This window comes from Physeter macrocephalus, chromosome 7, assembly GCF_002837175.3.
Source record: "Physeter macrocephalus isolate SW-GA chromosome 7, ASM283717v5, whole genome shotgun sequence".
In the NCBI taxonomy this organism is placed as follows: domain Eukaryota; kingdom Metazoa; phylum Chordata; class Mammalia; order Artiodactyla; family Physeteridae; genus Physeter; species Physeter macrocephalus.
Window position 1 is genome coordinate 36,514,687 of NC_041220.1, and position 16,232 is coordinate 36,530,918.

At 36.2% G+C, this 16,232-nt stretch overlaps 1 protein-coding gene across 2 annotated transcripts; it reads left to right on the forward strand.

Annotated features, from left to right (window-relative positions):
• The first annotated feature begins 6,199 nt into the window (after nt 1-6,199).
• On the forward strand, nt 6,200-13,937 carry FGB (fibrinogen beta chain). Of its 2 annotated transcripts, XM_007116124.2 has the most exons (9): nt 6,200-6,413; nt 6,644-6,664; nt 9,053-9,244; nt 9,712-9,895; nt 10,834-11,061; nt 11,590-11,703; nt 12,051-12,176; nt 12,386-12,671; nt 13,279-13,937. In XM_007116124.2, exons 1-9 carry the CDS (start codon nt 6,309-6,311, stop codon nt 13,508-13,510), a joined length of 1,488 nt encoding a protein of 495 aa, XP_007116186.1. In that variant the 5' UTR covers nt 6,200-6,308; the 3' UTR covers nt 13,511-13,937. The 2 variants fall into 2 exon arrangements, with proteins under 2 accessions (XP_007116186.1, XP_007116187.1); XM_007116125.4 differs by lacking the exon at nt 6,644-6,664 and having other exon boundaries at nt 6,309-6,413; nt 13,279-13,670.
• Nucleotides 13,938-16,232: the final 2,295 nt, after the last annotated feature.

The following is a 16,232-nucleotide window of genomic DNA, read 5'->3' on the forward strand; positions in this document are numbered from 1 at the left end:
TTGTAAAGGAGAAACTAACACACTATTGTAAAACAGTTATACTCCAATAAAGATGTTAAAAAAAAAGTGCCATTTGCAGCAACATGGATTGTCATATTGAGTGAAGTAAGTCAGACAGAGAAAGACAAATATCATGTGGTATCGCTTATATATGGAATCTGAAAAAAAAGGATACAAATGAACTTATCTACAAAACAGAAATAGAGTTACAGATGTAGAAAATAAACTTATGGTTACCAGGGAAGGGGAGGGATAAATTGGAAGATTGGGATTAACATATACACACTACTATATATAAAATAGGTAACTAATAAGGACCTACTGTATAGTACAGGGAACTCTACTCAATACTCTGTAATGGCCTATATGGGAAAAGAATCTTAAAAAGAGTGGTTATATGTATATTTATAACAGATTCACTTTGTTGTACACCTGAAACTAACACAACATTGTGACTCAACTATACTCCAATAAAAATTTAAAAAAAAAAAACAAAAAAAAGAATCCCTGTCCCGGCTGACACCTAGAGCTGTCTTATTTGACCAGTAGGGGTCACTGCTGCTCTTCATAAACGTATGAGGATTGTTCCCAAAAGCACACGTGGTGAATACTTTATTAATATATATTATTAAGTCTGTTTGGGTGAAACCAATAATACAAATCTTAAGGAAAGTCTGCCTTCATTAGTTAAGCTAATTTTTTTTTTACCTACCAATATAGGACATCTCTTTATTCTCTTTCAAAAATCAATAGCTTTTATGTATGCAGTTAAAACATAATGGGGGAAAATCTCATTTATAACAACAATAAATGAAAAGTATGCAAGTCATATGAAAAAAGCTTAAGGGACATAAAGAAGAAGATTTGAATCAATGAAAATGCATACCTTATTCTTGGATCAGAAGACTCAAAATTATAAATGTGTGTTATGTCATTAATCTAATCTTGGGCATATTTTACAGAAAATACTGTTAATTTAATTCAAGACATTTTTATTAAATAGTGAAAGATTTTTTAAATGAATGTTATAAAATACTCCAAATAAAAAGTTTTCATTTTCTACAGAGTTTTACTACTGGTACTATATACTTAATCACTTTAAGTCCTTTATTGCATTGTGTGAAAATATAGCTTCTGTTTCCAATGTGTGATTTATGCTTTTTTTAAAAACTCAGTTTAATTCCCAAACGTTTGATCTTAACTTTCCCTTTGAAATAGTTCAGCAAACCCCAGAAGCTATCTCAGCCATTAATTAACTTACCTTTTAGAGGTTTTTTTTTTTTTAATTTATTTAATTAATTTATTTATTTTTGGCTGCTTTGGGTCTGTTTTTTTGGTTGTTGTTTTTGTCTGTTTTTTGTTTTGTTTTTTTAAACATCTTTATTGGGGTATAATTGCTTTACAATGGTGTGTTAGTTTCTGCTTTATAACAAAGTGAATCAGCTGTACATATACATATATCCCCATATCTCCTCCCTCCTGCATCTCCCTCCCACCCTCCCTATCCCACCCCTCTAGGTGGACACAAAGCACCGAGCTGATCTCCCTGTGCTATGCGGCTGCTTGCCACTAGCTATCTTACATTTGTTAGTATATATAAGTCCATGCCACTCTCTCACTTCGTCCCAGCTTACCCTTCCCCCTCCCTGTGTCCTCAAGTCTATTCTCTACGTCTGCGTCTTTATTCCTGTCCTTGCCCCTAGGTTCTTCAGAACCTTTTTTTTAGGTTCCATATATATGTGTTAGCATACGGTATTTATTTTTCTCTTTCTGACTTACTTCACTCTGTATAATAGTCTTTAGGTCCATCCACAAATAACTCAATTTCGTTTCCTTTTATGGCTGAGTAATATTCCATTGTATATATGTGCCACATCTTCTTTATCCCTTCAAATGTTGATGGACACTTAGGTTGCTTCCATATCCTGGCTATTGTAAATAGAGCTGCAATGAACATTGTGGTACATGACTCTTGTTGCTGTGTGCGGGCTTTCTCTAGTTGCGATGAGCAGAGGCTACTCTTCATTGTGGTGTGCGGGCTTCTCATTGCGGTGGCTTCTCTTGTTGCAGAGCACGGGCTCTAGGCGCCCGGGCTTCAGGAGTTGTGGCTCGCGGGCTCTAGAGCTCAGGCTCAGTAGTTGTGGCGCACAGGCTTAGTTGCTCCGCGGCATGTGGGATCTTCCCAGACCAGGGCTCGAACCCGTGTCCCCTGCATTGGCAGGAGGATTCTTAACCACTGCACCACCAGGGAAGCCCTAACTTACCTTTTAAATAGTACCCCCGTGCCATTAACTTACCAAAAGATAATGGGGGGGGTACTATTTAAAAGGACAATCAGGTGTCTCAGATTTGGCAGAAGAATCAAATGATCAAGTTTGGAAGTTTTGGTGGCTCCTGCTGCTGAAGTTGGTAGGCTTTCTCTCTAGAATGCTGCCATGAATATGGCATCAGGCCAATCAACCTAATTATTTCCTTTGCTTATTTCCTTTGCAAACATAAAACTGGGGGAGAGAAGCTGATAGGGCTGGCTTGGGTAAGGGATCTACCCCTACTCAGTCACCTGTGGCTAGAGGGTCAGGGTATCACAATACTAACAGGACTGCAGGAGCCCCACTCCTGCATTTTAGGGATCATTCCAAGAGAAGGGAGCAGCACTCCAACTGGTGTTGGCAACACCCTTTGTGGTTTTGAGTCTAATGTGACAGAAGCAAAAGAGCATCTCTGTCTTTTCTCTAGCTCCTGTGATTGGCATTGGGTTGAAGGAGAAAATGTCCTATTTTTCTCCTTATTGCCATGGTATCAGCTTCCGTAAGAAAAGCAAACTGATATCTACCAAGTCAATAGAAGGAGACTTTCCATAAGAGACAGAGCTAGCCCTACCCTTCTTCCCTGCAATGTGCTTTCCCATTGCAGATGCTAACCAGTTATGGCTGTCACTGTCACATTAGTCTCAGGCTTGCCCATCAAGCTGTGGTCCAAGCTGGCTTCCAACTCTTCAGTATTGATTTCCCCTTGAATAGTGGTTCTCATACTGTGGTTCAGGGTAAGACAAAAAACAAAAAGAAAAAAAAAACATACAGAGACTAACAATGATTTTATATGGTTCTCAAAACCTATGCCTTCTTAGACAAAGGAAATCAGTATTTCATTTTATTTATTCAATCATTCACTCATTCTATGTTCACAAACTAGTTCAACAGATATTTGTCAAATACCTATCATGTGGCCGGTGTCTGATATAAACCACACAGTCATTCAAACCACAAGTTTCAAGTCCAAAAGCCTTTTCCTTTCAAGTCATTTTTCCCCTGGAAGGAGGTTAGGGTCCCTAAGTTACTGTTCCCAAAGCCTCACCTTTCCTGGTTCAGCACAGGGTCTTAGGTTCAGCACATATAAGTAGTTTTTATTTTCTGTTTTCCCCTCTAGACACAAAGCTTCATGAGGAGAGGGATTTTGGCTATCTTGGTGACCAAAGTATCCTTGGCCTCTAGCACAAAGTAAGCGTTCTATAAATATTTGATGAACACAAATTGCCTTGTGTGCTATAACTGGGCCTGACATGAATTGTAAAAGTAGCAACAACAAATGCTTGACAATCAGTGCTGGCAAGTCTGCCCTTCTTGCCAGAGAGCTTCTGGGCAGGACAGATAATTTCTGTTTTTTTCTGTCACTGATTTACTGCCCTTGACTTACATAAGGGGATCAGCTAATTCGAAGAACCCTGCACTATTGATCTAAAAACATAACTGAACAAATAGTACTCCCTTTCTCCTCCGCCAATGACAACAACATTTAAAAAAATTTAAGTATTTTAGCGAGCAGAATCTCTGTAAATGCATTTCTTCTCTTTGAAAACATGGTAATTTACTTTGTAATACTAGTCACTTTAAAATGTTAGTATAGCTGTATATAACTCTATAAAAAAAATCTAGCAAGAAGTAGAATTAAAGAACCTCATAGTTATTATTCACTGAATCAACCATGCCTCTCACACAGACATGAATATCCAACCCACAGCCACATATTACAGTGAAAATGTGAGTGAAAATAAAGGCTAAGGATGGGAATGCCCGTCTGAGACACTGTAGTCTCAAGAAAAAGAGCTGACCAAAACAACAACAGCAAACCAAAAAGGTTCAGGTCAATTCTTTATCATGTTTGCATTTTGTTGGGCAACGTGATATAACGGGCACAGAGCATGAACTGTCTGGTCAGGCAGACATGGGTCAAGTCCTGCTACCAGTACTTACTACTTGTATGTCTTGAGTACTTTACTTAACCTCTCTGAGTCTCTGTTTCATCATCTGTAAAACTTAAAGCAGATAAATGATTATCAGAGCTTGGAATCCGAGGCCTGTTTCAATGAAGGCTAGTTCACTCATTCATTCTACGATTTTTTATCAAATGCCTCCTATGGTCTGTCTTATTCACCAATGCATCCCCAGCTTCTAGCACACTGCCTGTCACATAGGAGGCCCTCAAGAACTATTTGTGGAATGAATGTTTAGTCTCTGGTGTTATGGAGTTTAAATTCCAGTGATTTCCTTCCACCTTCCTGGTGATGATGGCAAGAGTGCCTGTCAGAGTAGAAAAACAGTGAGACTTATAAGGGAACTTTCACGTTAATGTTGTACAAGTTACTATAATATGCTAGAAGAAACAAAAAATTAACAAACTTCTGGGAATTAAATAATGGTTCTATTGCTAGCTGATGTAATGTCAGTGCTTGAAAATGAAGATAATATAATGTTACCCCAAAAGAAAAAAAATTTTTAGTTGTCTTAACATTGTCTGTCTTTTTAAATCAGCAAGAACCTGACATCATTAAAATAAAACCCTGCCCAGATGATTAAAATAAACTTTTCCTCAGTTACATTTTGAAGGGAAATATTATTGCATCTTCTTTTAATTGACACACGCATACACACAAATTTGCTTTCTCAGTCAGAGTATGTATTCTTCTAAGAAAAAATAAAACTAAGCTAATCTTATAGTATTTACCCAGTACTAATGAATGAGATAAATTTGGAAAACTCCAATCAACTATTTTACTTAATTTAAACTCAACACTTTGCTTCTATAAATCTGAGTTAAAAGGATTTGGGAATGCAACTTATGTTACCCAGAGAAGAAAGAAATTTAGTGTGTTTCATACCATTATCAAGAGACTGCTTCAAAGCATTGTTTAAAACATATTCTCCTGATCCAAAACTGGATAACCTGCTATCTTTTTAAGAAAATCACTTAAAAAATTTAACAATAGATGTTTCACTTTGCATACCAAAAAAACCCAGAAAAATGCTATGAAGAGCACACTTGCTGGGATTTTTGTTTTGGCTTTGTTTTTGCTATTGATTCTTGTAAGAATTGTTAATCCTGATTGCAAAAAACAATGAAAAGACGACAAAGATGCATTTGTTAGCTTATAGGAAATTATGACAGGAAATGGTGTCTGAGCTTCTATTTGAAATAGATATATGAAGACTTCACTAATGTTAAAATAACATTGTTTTTATAAATATTAATAATATAATATAAAATATAATATAAAAATAAAATGTTAACTATGTATCCAATCACCATAATAATGATTTTGATTTAGGAATCTGTAATCTACTAATTATTTTAATAATGTTTAGAATTATTTAAACATTTTAACATATTAGTAAAGAACAAAATATGGAAAGTGGTCAGAGCAAAAAAAGAAGACTACATTTTCTTTTTCATGTTAGTCTATCATAGCATAAGGCATGAATATTATCGATAATTTTGTTATTCTGATTAATGTCTGAAAGGGAAGATGAACACATGGTAATATTATTCTTGAGTTTAATGGCATTTTTAAAAACTGAATTACAGGATTACCTCAAAACAACACTTATGGTAAACCTCTAGTGAGTTCACAATGTTAGTGGGTGCCTTGTAAGTAGGTCGAATTTTTTTGCGCTTGGATTAAAAATATTTTTTTCCTCACACATTCTTTGGGAGCCTGTGTAGCATCCACGTTAATTTACAGGAAATGTGATACACAGCTCTTTTAGGAATGTTCCAATTTCCTATCATATTGTCCGATTAAATGAATTAAGGAACTTCGGTGTTACTAAACTCGGCCAACAGGGAACAGTTGTATGACAAGTAAATAAGTCTTGCTGGGAACATGTTGCTTAAGGGATAAAATGGTTCAGACAACAAGTGAACCAAAAAATTAAACGTTAACTAAGGAAGGTAATCACTTGGAAAGGCATAGCTAACAGAGGATTCAGGTATATATAGGATTGAAGATCGCTCAGTTAAGTCTATAGCAAAGGATGGTTTCTTGGAACTTCCAAAAATTTAAAACCATGAAACATCTACTACTGCTACTATTGTGTGTTTTTATAGTTAAGGCCCAAGCTGTTGATGACTTCGAGGAGGTGACTTTTAAATATTATTGTATTCTTACTAATATTATTAATATAAAATATAACCAAAACATAATCATATGTGAATATTTATTATAATGAAATTAACATTGATTTTAATTATGAAATTGAATTGTTAATCTCTAAGACCTATTTTATTTAAAGAATGTTGCATAGTATTTCTTATATTGAAACAAAATAATAATTTCTCATTTTCTGGTTTATCACCTTTATTTTCCCAGGAAGAAGATGTCAGAGCTAATGTTAAGATGTGTTTTTCCGATTGTTGCTATCCTGAGTACTATCATTTTCATTGAGTTCTAGCAATATGTTATTACAATTTGAGAACAAATATCTGAAAATTTCCCAGACTATAAAATAATAAAAGAGCAGCATTTTAAAAGAAAAAAGCTGTAGTAGCTAGATGGCTCTTTGGTGAAGGAGGGTAATATAAAGCTCCTGAAATTACAGGCTATTTATGAATGAAAATTGTAAACTAAATCTAAAAGCAGAATAAATCAAGTGTGGTAATAGAAGATTAAAAATTGTTTTTTTCAAATGAGAAATTTATTTATTGTTATTATTAGTGGTTATCAAATATATCGCTCCATTTAATTTATTCATTCGTAGAACAGTTTTTCCTCAAATACTATCTTTGCTGATTTACTCCTACTGGTTTGAAGATGTCAAAAATACAAAAATGCATTTAGAGAAATGAATATTTAAAGAATTAAAATTTTATTATCAGATGACTCCTGATCAAATTTCTTGTATACAGCATAGCATCACCATACTAGAAATAAAAGTACACAGTAATACATAAATGAAGTGATTCATTTTGGATCACTTGTTGAATTTGAAGGGAACCTAAGTGTTTTAATTATCAAACTATACATTTAAAAAGATAGTTATTTGGTTAATTGAATTAGGTAAGAAAAATGTAAAGAATGTGTAAGAGTAAACTTTTATAAAGTACTTGGCTAATCACTTTTACATTCCTGCTCACCAACTAATCTACACAGAGACAGTTTTCTAGTTTAGCCTTCCAATTGGATTTTCTAGTTTTAGTTATTTCAATAAGTAGTCTTCATAAACTTCATATCATTTCTTTTAAGATGTTTAACATTTTTCATTTACTTTTCTCTAGTAAAGCTAGATCACCAACACTACCTCTTTAATTATATTCTAAAATAAAAAGGAACTATTTTTCTTCTGTTATAATTTGATTTGTAGTAAACAGATGAATCACATTTCATAAAATTCCTGTCTGGCTGGGACCATGTCTTTGACACAAAATATGTATATTTCCTACAAATCTTCATACATTATTATTTTTCTTGCAGTCACACATAACATATACTATAGTTTAATTTCAGCAGTTAAGCGGGGGAATCTTGATCCAACTTGCCTGGGTTTAAAGCCTAGCGCTCTACCACTAAATGTTAAATATTATTCTAATTTACTGAATAAATGACAGTGAAATTCCAAACAGTCATTCGATGACTTCTAGGCCCACAAAATAGCTAGAGAGCTTAGTCTCTGCAGCAAATCTAGTCATTTGTTAATTTGTAATTAAGTCCCAAAAGGTGTAAGTACTGACAAAGGTCATATGATGATAATATAGTTAATCTATGCCAGCACTTTTGTATTGCATTGCATATTTTCCACTTCACTATCTTTTAATGTAATATTTTTTCAATTAGCAAATAATTTTAATTGCAATGCACATACCTTGAGAATTATTTTAAATATGAGAAAATCATGGTATTTGATAAAGGAAATCAAGTAGAAAATTTCATGAGAATGATTTAACAATTTTGTTGATAGAAGATAAGATTGAAGTTAGTAGTGGAAAAGCCACTTACACTGTAGTATCTGTTATGTGTGATTGCAATAAAAATAATAATAATAACTCAATATGTGCCAGGTATTCTTCTAAGGGTGTCATATGCAATAAGTCATTTAATCCTAACAATCATCTTATATGGCAGATACTTTTATCATCCCTATTTTACAGATGAAGTAACTTGCCGAAGATCTTTATAGCTAGTAAGCGGTGGGAGTCAAGACTTGAAACCAAGCAGTCTGGCTCCAGAATACCTTATTCCTCTTCAAACATGTTAGAGCCAATGGTTGTCTTATTACAAATAAATCCTAAGTAAATTTCGCTTTTAATAAATCTGTATTACCTCTTAAATATTATTATATAGGAGTTAGCCAAGTTAATCGTCAAGTCATAAAAATTGAAAGTAAAAAAATAATTAACAATAATTATAGGAATTTAGTAATCCAGTGCCTTGAGAACATTTATTCCTCCTGACGGTATAGATTTCTTACTATTTTGTGTGTTGCAGTGTATAGGTTTCAGGAATCTGAGGTCATTACCTTTCATTATCTGATGCAACATTTTTTAAAGTCTCTTTTTAAAAACTACCCCAGGCACAATAGCTTTTTGCACTGTTTTTCTTTCTACTGTTACTGAAGAGACCTAAGGAACCTATAGATTTACAAACAACAACTAGCTAGTTGATGGACCTTAAGCAAATCCTCAGTCATTTGATAACCTAAGTTATAGAATGAGGGTGTTGGAATAGCTACATCTAAAACCTCCTATAACACTCTACATTTTATTTCTGCCTGGTTCCCTGAAGTTTAATTTGCATGCCCGTGGTCATCGACCCTATGACAAGAAGAGGGAAGAGGCTCCCAGCCTGAGACCTGTCCCCCCTCCCATCAGCGGAGGTGGCTATCAGCCTCGTCCAGACAAACCAGCTATCCACCAGAAGAAAGTGCAGAGAAAACCCCCTGATGCTGACGGCTGCCTGCACGCTGACCCAGACCTGGTGGGTGGGCCTCCCATGCGAAGAAGGCCTGTATTCATCATGTCTTCCTGATGTTGTGTTGACCCACATTACCATCATTTTTATTTTGTGTGTTTCTTTTGGATGTAAATGCAAAACATAAATTTACTGGGCCTTGGGCTAAGGGTGCTTTTCTAATTTTCTTTGGTCTGGGCCCAAGATTACAAATTAGGACACACGAAACATCATCTCCTTTGTACTTGCCCACTTTGTCTGTTCAGATGGTAACATTTTCATAGCCTAGTTACCTTTGTTCTGTGGTAAGGATTATTTTTAATCTTCAGAGGAATATAATGATGAGTCTAGAATTTCTGGTCCACATAAAGAAAATCAAATTGCCAGTTTTTATACTGGTGAATGATACCATTGAATTTTCACTATGTGCTATTTTCACAAATATCCATAACTCCAATCCTTCATCTAATGTTGGCTATTTTCTTTGTTTGCAGGGCGTGTTGTGTCCTACAGGATGTCAGTTGCAAGATACTTTGGTAAAAGAGGAAAGACCAATCAGAAAGAATGTAGAAGAGTTAATTGCTAATATAGAGTCTGTTTCCCAGTCCGCTTCTTCCACATTTCAGTATATAACTCTGCTAAAAACCATGTGGAGAGAGAGGCAGAAGCAACTAAAAGGTAGATATCCTTGTGTTTCCTGTTTGATTCTATTATAAAATTGAAACTGTCAGAGCGCCATGGGAATGCACAATTCTGAGAAGATTCATGTTTCTAGACGAGTCCGAGTAGTTCAGTATGAGCCTGATTACCCCAAGGTCCTCACTTAGGCATCTTCACCTGCAACTTGTCTGACAAGCACTATGCAACTCTTATTCCCAGTCTGGCATCAGCAAGGATGATTCTTTATGAAAATTTTCACTGTGAGTCCTTATTTTTAGTCTATTAAAAAACTTGTGACTCCGAAGACAGTATATTCACGGAGTAAAAATTTAGCATTTATAGATTTAACGTTTGAGGTTTTGAATATAACTGTTTCCAGGATATACTCAATTGAATTGAAGATAATGATCTTATCCTTTGAATCCTGAGATCTGAACTTTGAGTGCTATTGGCTTGGTGGTTAGGAATCAGCTAGTGAGCCAGCATGGCATAGGTGTTTCAGGGAGTAGCATACCCAAGTTTGGACATTCTTCAAAGGAATCGTGGCATTTCTCTTGTGTATTTCAAGGCTCTGCTGTACTTAAGTAAGAGGAATAAATAAATCAAGTGTATCTAATCCATAAGATGTTGAACTTCTGAGATGGAAAGCCTAAGTCCTGCTTTCTCTTTTCCTCACCAAAGTAATAAACAACTTATTGTATTTATTATTAGGCATAATTTTTAGCTTAATCTAAGGTAAATTACTATTATAGTAGCTAGACTATATGTTGATTTGTGTATGCCATGGGGCAAATAATTTCCCCTAAGTACGACTACATATCATGACTGCCCGATGTTCATTCGGGGTCTATTAGTTTATTCTCAGAAAATCAGAATCACAATTGTGTGGTTGAATACGTTCAGTTTTTTTATCGAGAGAAAATGCTAACCATTCCTACATAATTTCATTTTTCCAGATAATGCAAATGTGATAAATGAGTACTCCTCACAGCTGGAAAAGCACCAGTTATATATAGAAGAGACTGTGACCAGTAATATCCCAACTAAGCTTCGTGTGCTCCGTTCAATTCTGGAAAATGTGAGAAGCAAAATACAAAAATTAGAATCGGATGTCTCAACTCAGATGGAATACTGCCGCAGCCCGTGTACTGTCACTTGCAATATTCCTGTGGTGTCTGGCAGAGGTAGCTAGTTAAGACACATATTTCTAGTAGGTTCCAGAAGAACTCACACTCTAAAAATAAGAGAACTAAAAGAAGTCCAGTGGATTTTCCCAACAGATCCTAATGACATCCTAGCACCTCATGAAGATATCCCTAGTATGCCTAATGCATTTGCCAGTTTTTGATGAGTAGGAAGCAGTGTAATGATGGTGGTAGCTCCATGGGTGTAATGTACATGCTTGCTTGAAAAGATGGTGGAATCATGGATAGATGTAGGGATTTCGCCATCATGTGGGTTCTGGAAGTTTATGGATATCACAGGACACAAAAGGTAGAGAAGAGCTTTTTCACCCCCTTGGCAGATAGAATTCCTTGAAACTGAGTTTGATTCTTAGTAAAAGGAAGATTCAGTTTCTACATCATATTCTCAAATGTCTAAAATAAAATGTTCCTTAGTATCTATGTAATCAGTTATCTTACAAAATTAGTGACTAAAGACAAGGTAATGATGTTGTAGTCCCTAAATATAATGTTATCTTATGGTTGCAGAATGTGAGGAAATTATCAGGAATGGAGGCGAAACATCTGAAATGTATCTCATTCAGCCTGACAGTTCTATCAAACCATATAGAGTATACTGTGATATGAAAACAGAAAGAGGAGGTAAGTGTTTGATAGCTTTTGACCTATTATGCTGAAATTATTTTGATACCATAAAATGCCAGGAAATAAAACCTAGCTTTAACGTAGCTAACAATGAGCCGTTTGATTTGGAATTCAATCTGATGTTTTAGAATATATCTGATTCACAATTTGGGGTAAGATAAGGCACTTGCAGTTTCCAAAGATTCTGCGAGTTTTCCTCTCACATTTATTTCCTTATTATATCTATTTTGGAGCACTAAATATCAAAGGGCATGAATTAAATGGACGAGGAATTCAGACATTGCCCTCAAAGCGACATTATTTGTTAGTGGTAATGTGTGTTATTTTGTTTCTTTCAACCAAAGGATGGACAGTAATTCAGAACCGTCAAGATGGTAGTGTTGACTTTGGCAGGAAATGGGATCCATATAAGGAAGGATTTGGAAATATTGCAACCAACGCAGATGGGAAAAAATACTGTGGTGTACCAGGTAAAAGCTGGGAGTACAAAATAAAATCATTCTTTTTTAGATGGTTTTTTTTTTTCCATTTAAAAAACATAGTGTTGGTAGTCTGTTTTTAGGAGTTTTAGGAGGTTAAGAAGAATTGACAAAAAGAGTATAAAAGCTAATGATGAGGGAAAAAAGCCAGTTTTTTTTTTAAAGGTTTTATTTTTGGTGAGATGTTATTTTTCCTTTAGGTGAGTATTGGCTTGGAAATGACAAAATTAGCCAGCTTACCAGGTTGGGACCCACAAAGCTTTTTATTGAAATGGAGGACTGGAAAGGAGATAAGGTGACAGCACTCTATGAAGGATTCACTGTACAGAATGAGGCCAACAAATATCAACTCTCAGTGACCAAATACAAGGGCACAGCTGGCAATGCCCTCATAGAAGGAGCTTCTCAACTGGTGGGAGAAAACCGGACTATGACCATCCACAACAGCATGTTCTTCAGCACATACGACAGAGACAACGACGGCTGGTACGTGCTGGTTCTTCCCTCCTGCTTTTAGCACCGCTGCTAACATTGCTGCTTGGAGTCATTAATGATGGCTAATGGGATTAGTGACTCTCATTTCTTGGGTCCTTCCTGTGTGCCAGCCACTGTGCTAAGCTCTTTCTGGGTCACTCTAAAGCACTCCAGCTATAAGGTTGCCATTACTATCCTCCTTTTACAAATGAAGGTTAGAGAGATTAGGTAATTTACACAAAATCACATAACCATAAAAGATACAACTGGAATTTGAGCACAGTTACTAAGTAGTGCATACTTAGATAGATTTCCCTATCTCTAAATTGGACTGTGTATATCAAAACCTCCATTTTGTTTTCCAGGGATCTGTAACACTAAGGGCTCTGAAAGCTATCATTTCAGGATAAAGTAACAAATATAGATTAATTTGCCACATAGGCCCAGTTCTCTCCCTTTCTTGCTATAGGGCAGAGAAGACCTTTGCTGTGTAATTGTGACTTTACATATAGAACCAGAGGGAAGGAATATTGCACCCAGCACTTCTCTGTGCGTACTTTGCGAAGAATTAACTTGAGAGAACTGCAGTTCTAATAATCCCAAACAAACTTCCTTTCAGGAAAACTGCAGATCCCAGAAAGCAGTGTTCTAAAGAGGATGGTGGTGGATGGTGGTATAATAGATGTCATGCAGCCAATCCAAATGGCAGATACTACTGGGGTGGCCCTTATACCTGGGACATGGCAAAGCACGGCACAGACGACGGAGTGGTGTGGATGAACTGGCAGGGGTCCTGGTACTCGATGAAGAAGATGTCCATGAAGATCAGGCCCTACTTCCCAGAGCAATAGTCCTACACACATAGATTATTATTCTTCCCTATGTGACAAAATTTTTATATATCATGTCATCAGAATTTTTTTCATACCTTATATCCCTCTAAAGCTATCAAAATGTAGTAAGTGTGACTTTTTGGAAACAGTATTTAGGCAAATGACATTTAAAAGAGCACATGATTTTCTTTCATATTCATCATTTCTATTGCATACCAAGATGTAACTAAAAGGATGACTGTGGATAGTCAGTGTTCATAATTTCAGGGGATTGTAAAAAGTTTCAAATTAGGAAGAGAAATTTTCTATCCTTGTGGGAAAACTGTGAGGTGAGCTAAAAACCTGTATTTAAAAGTCCACTTTTAAACCTCTCTTTATTTATGTAAGATCTGTCACAGAAAACTCAAAAAGATTTATTCATTAAACTGGTTTCTGTTACAATAAATTAATGTTTTCTTATTTGGTACTCCACATGGCCACTGAGTTAGGCTTTGAACTTGTGAGAAAAGAGAAGCATTCACAACCTCAGGTAGCTAATGAAATGGCAGTGAACCCCTGAAGGTTCAGCATCTCCCTCTGCACCATGAAAATCCACTGCTCTGCAGGGAACTAGACTTGCGGATCAGAGATTCCCAAGAGGACAGTCACGGTCAAGTCTTCACCATTTGTTTTTTGAGGGAAACAGCGAGGGAGGAAGCAGCATTCGCCTGTTGCCCCTGGAGATTCGGCCTATTGGCCTCACCTGGGTTTTTGTTTTTCACATGGTCACACCAGAACTGAAGTAGAAGTGAATTTCTCTTCTTCTACTTCTCCTCGGCAAATGAGTATATCAACTCAACTTTCTTTTACTCTGTATTCTCCATCTGCCCTGTGCAGCCCTCTGACCCTTAGTCCTCCTTCCCTCTTGTAGTGTCATTACCACTGATTTTCATGGAAACATTGTCCTGACGCTCATCTTCTTAACCTTTGCATCTAAGCAAGGGTTATGCATTTCTATCATGGAAATACCATCACTCCCTTAATTCTTCATCATAGCCAACTTCAACTTTTACCTGGTTTCCCTGCCGTAGGTTCTGTCCCACCTATATTCAATTTGTCTGTTACTCTGCCATCACATATACAGTCCTAAAAACAGAAAATTCTGACCAAGTTACTTTCCTGCTTAATGTTAGCTCATTGTTATCTAAGTGTTAAAATCCAGATTTCTTAGCTGGGAGTGAAAATGGTTTGTTACTTGGTCCCAGCACTGTCTCCTGCCCCCATGCCCCTTCACTATACATCTGCACTCTTGTCACAGTGAATTTTTCACCGTTCCCGGAAAGGTCAGGCCCTTTTATACTGTGCTCCCATTGTAAACAACATCTTTCGTCCAACACCATCTGACAAAATTGCTGTCCATTTCAAGCTTCGCTTTAAATGCAATTTGTCTGTTCTACACATCTTTCTCCTTTGCTGATAATGAGCTCTTATTCATCTTTGATTCCGGAATCATCTGCCTGTCAGAAAGTCAGATTTTCATAAATTTATAAATATTCAATGACTAAATCCAATGATTATCAAGATCTTGGATAGCCCTTTTTTAGGTAGAACCCATTTTCCAATAAAGGCACACATAGAAACTCAATAGGCAAGACACTGGAAATTAGAAATTTTGCAGCAAGCCTGAGTGTATCAAAAGCCCACGAAATAAAGGATGGGGAGGTGGCAGGGGCCCAATCTAAGGGCAATATCCCTCAGATCTTTGCTCAATCCCCTTATGTACTCAGAGAGGACTAAGTGAATCCTAGAGTTTAAAGTAAAACCACAGATTAAAACCCACTAAAGTAGATAATCCGATGGTCAATTTCTTAGTTAATGTACAAGTAGCAGAAACACAGAGACCACACCTGGGTAATATGTAATATCTATCTAGAAAGAAGTAAGACTTCTTAAGGTATCAGTTGGTAAGAAATGTTACCTATCTGATTTTGCCCATTCAAGTTTCACAATTTCACATACAATCAAAAGGTAGTGTCCCCTAGTTAGAATATATAAAACAGTATCTAAAAAGGTTAACTCATGACTTTTATGAAGATAATAAAAAGATGAGTTGAAAATTAATAATCCCACACTAGGGCATGAGAACTATAATATATTTATTATACAATTAAGACTGAAAGTACGGAACAAACTATAAAGGATGTATGCACTTGGGATGTAAACTTCCCATTCCTCTGCATTTAGGAACCAAGGAAAACAAGTAACCAATGTTAACTGAAGCCTTGTTTTTTAAGGTGCAAACACATGGGGCAAAAACGTAGATTATCTAGCATACCACGAGCCACAGTAGTTGAACTGACATTTCTGGTCAACCATTACACACACTGATCATCTAAACCTGCAGAGCTTATTTAGACTACAGAGTTCCTGGAGTCAACCCAGGTTTATTACATCAGAACCTCTGCATGGGAAGATCCTAAGAATATATATTTTTAATAAATGTCCCCAAGAGATTCTGATCACCAGCTGGATCTTAGAACGAGTGATTCAGGCTACATTTGCATTCACCTGAGACTCCCATCTGTCTTATCTAGCACTCCTCCCACTCAACTGGTGACTATGAGGCAATATTTAGAGCAAGAGGTCATCTTTGAAGTTGCTGTGACTACATACTGTGACCACCGCCTATCTTTAAGGCTCAACTTGGATTTTAGCAGCTGGAACCACTGTTTCTAGTCTAGTATCTGTCAGTCTCAGCGGA

What these genes read in the sequence shown, in the direction of transcription:
- FGB (XM_007116124.2), top strand. Translation starts at nt 6,309, where the DNA reads ATGGTTTCTTGGAACTTCCAAAAATTTAAAACCATGAAACATCTACTA. An exon ending in AAGAAGATGTCAGAGCTAAT is followed by an intron (nt 6,665 to 9,052) that starts GTTAAGATGTGT and finishes GGTTCCCTGAAG; the next exon opens with TTTAATTTGCATGCCCGTGG. An exon ending in GAGGCAGAAGCAACTAAAAG is followed by an intron (nt 9,896 to 10,833) that starts GTAGATATCCTT and finishes TCATTTTTCCAG; the next exon opens with ATAATGCAAATGTGATAAAT.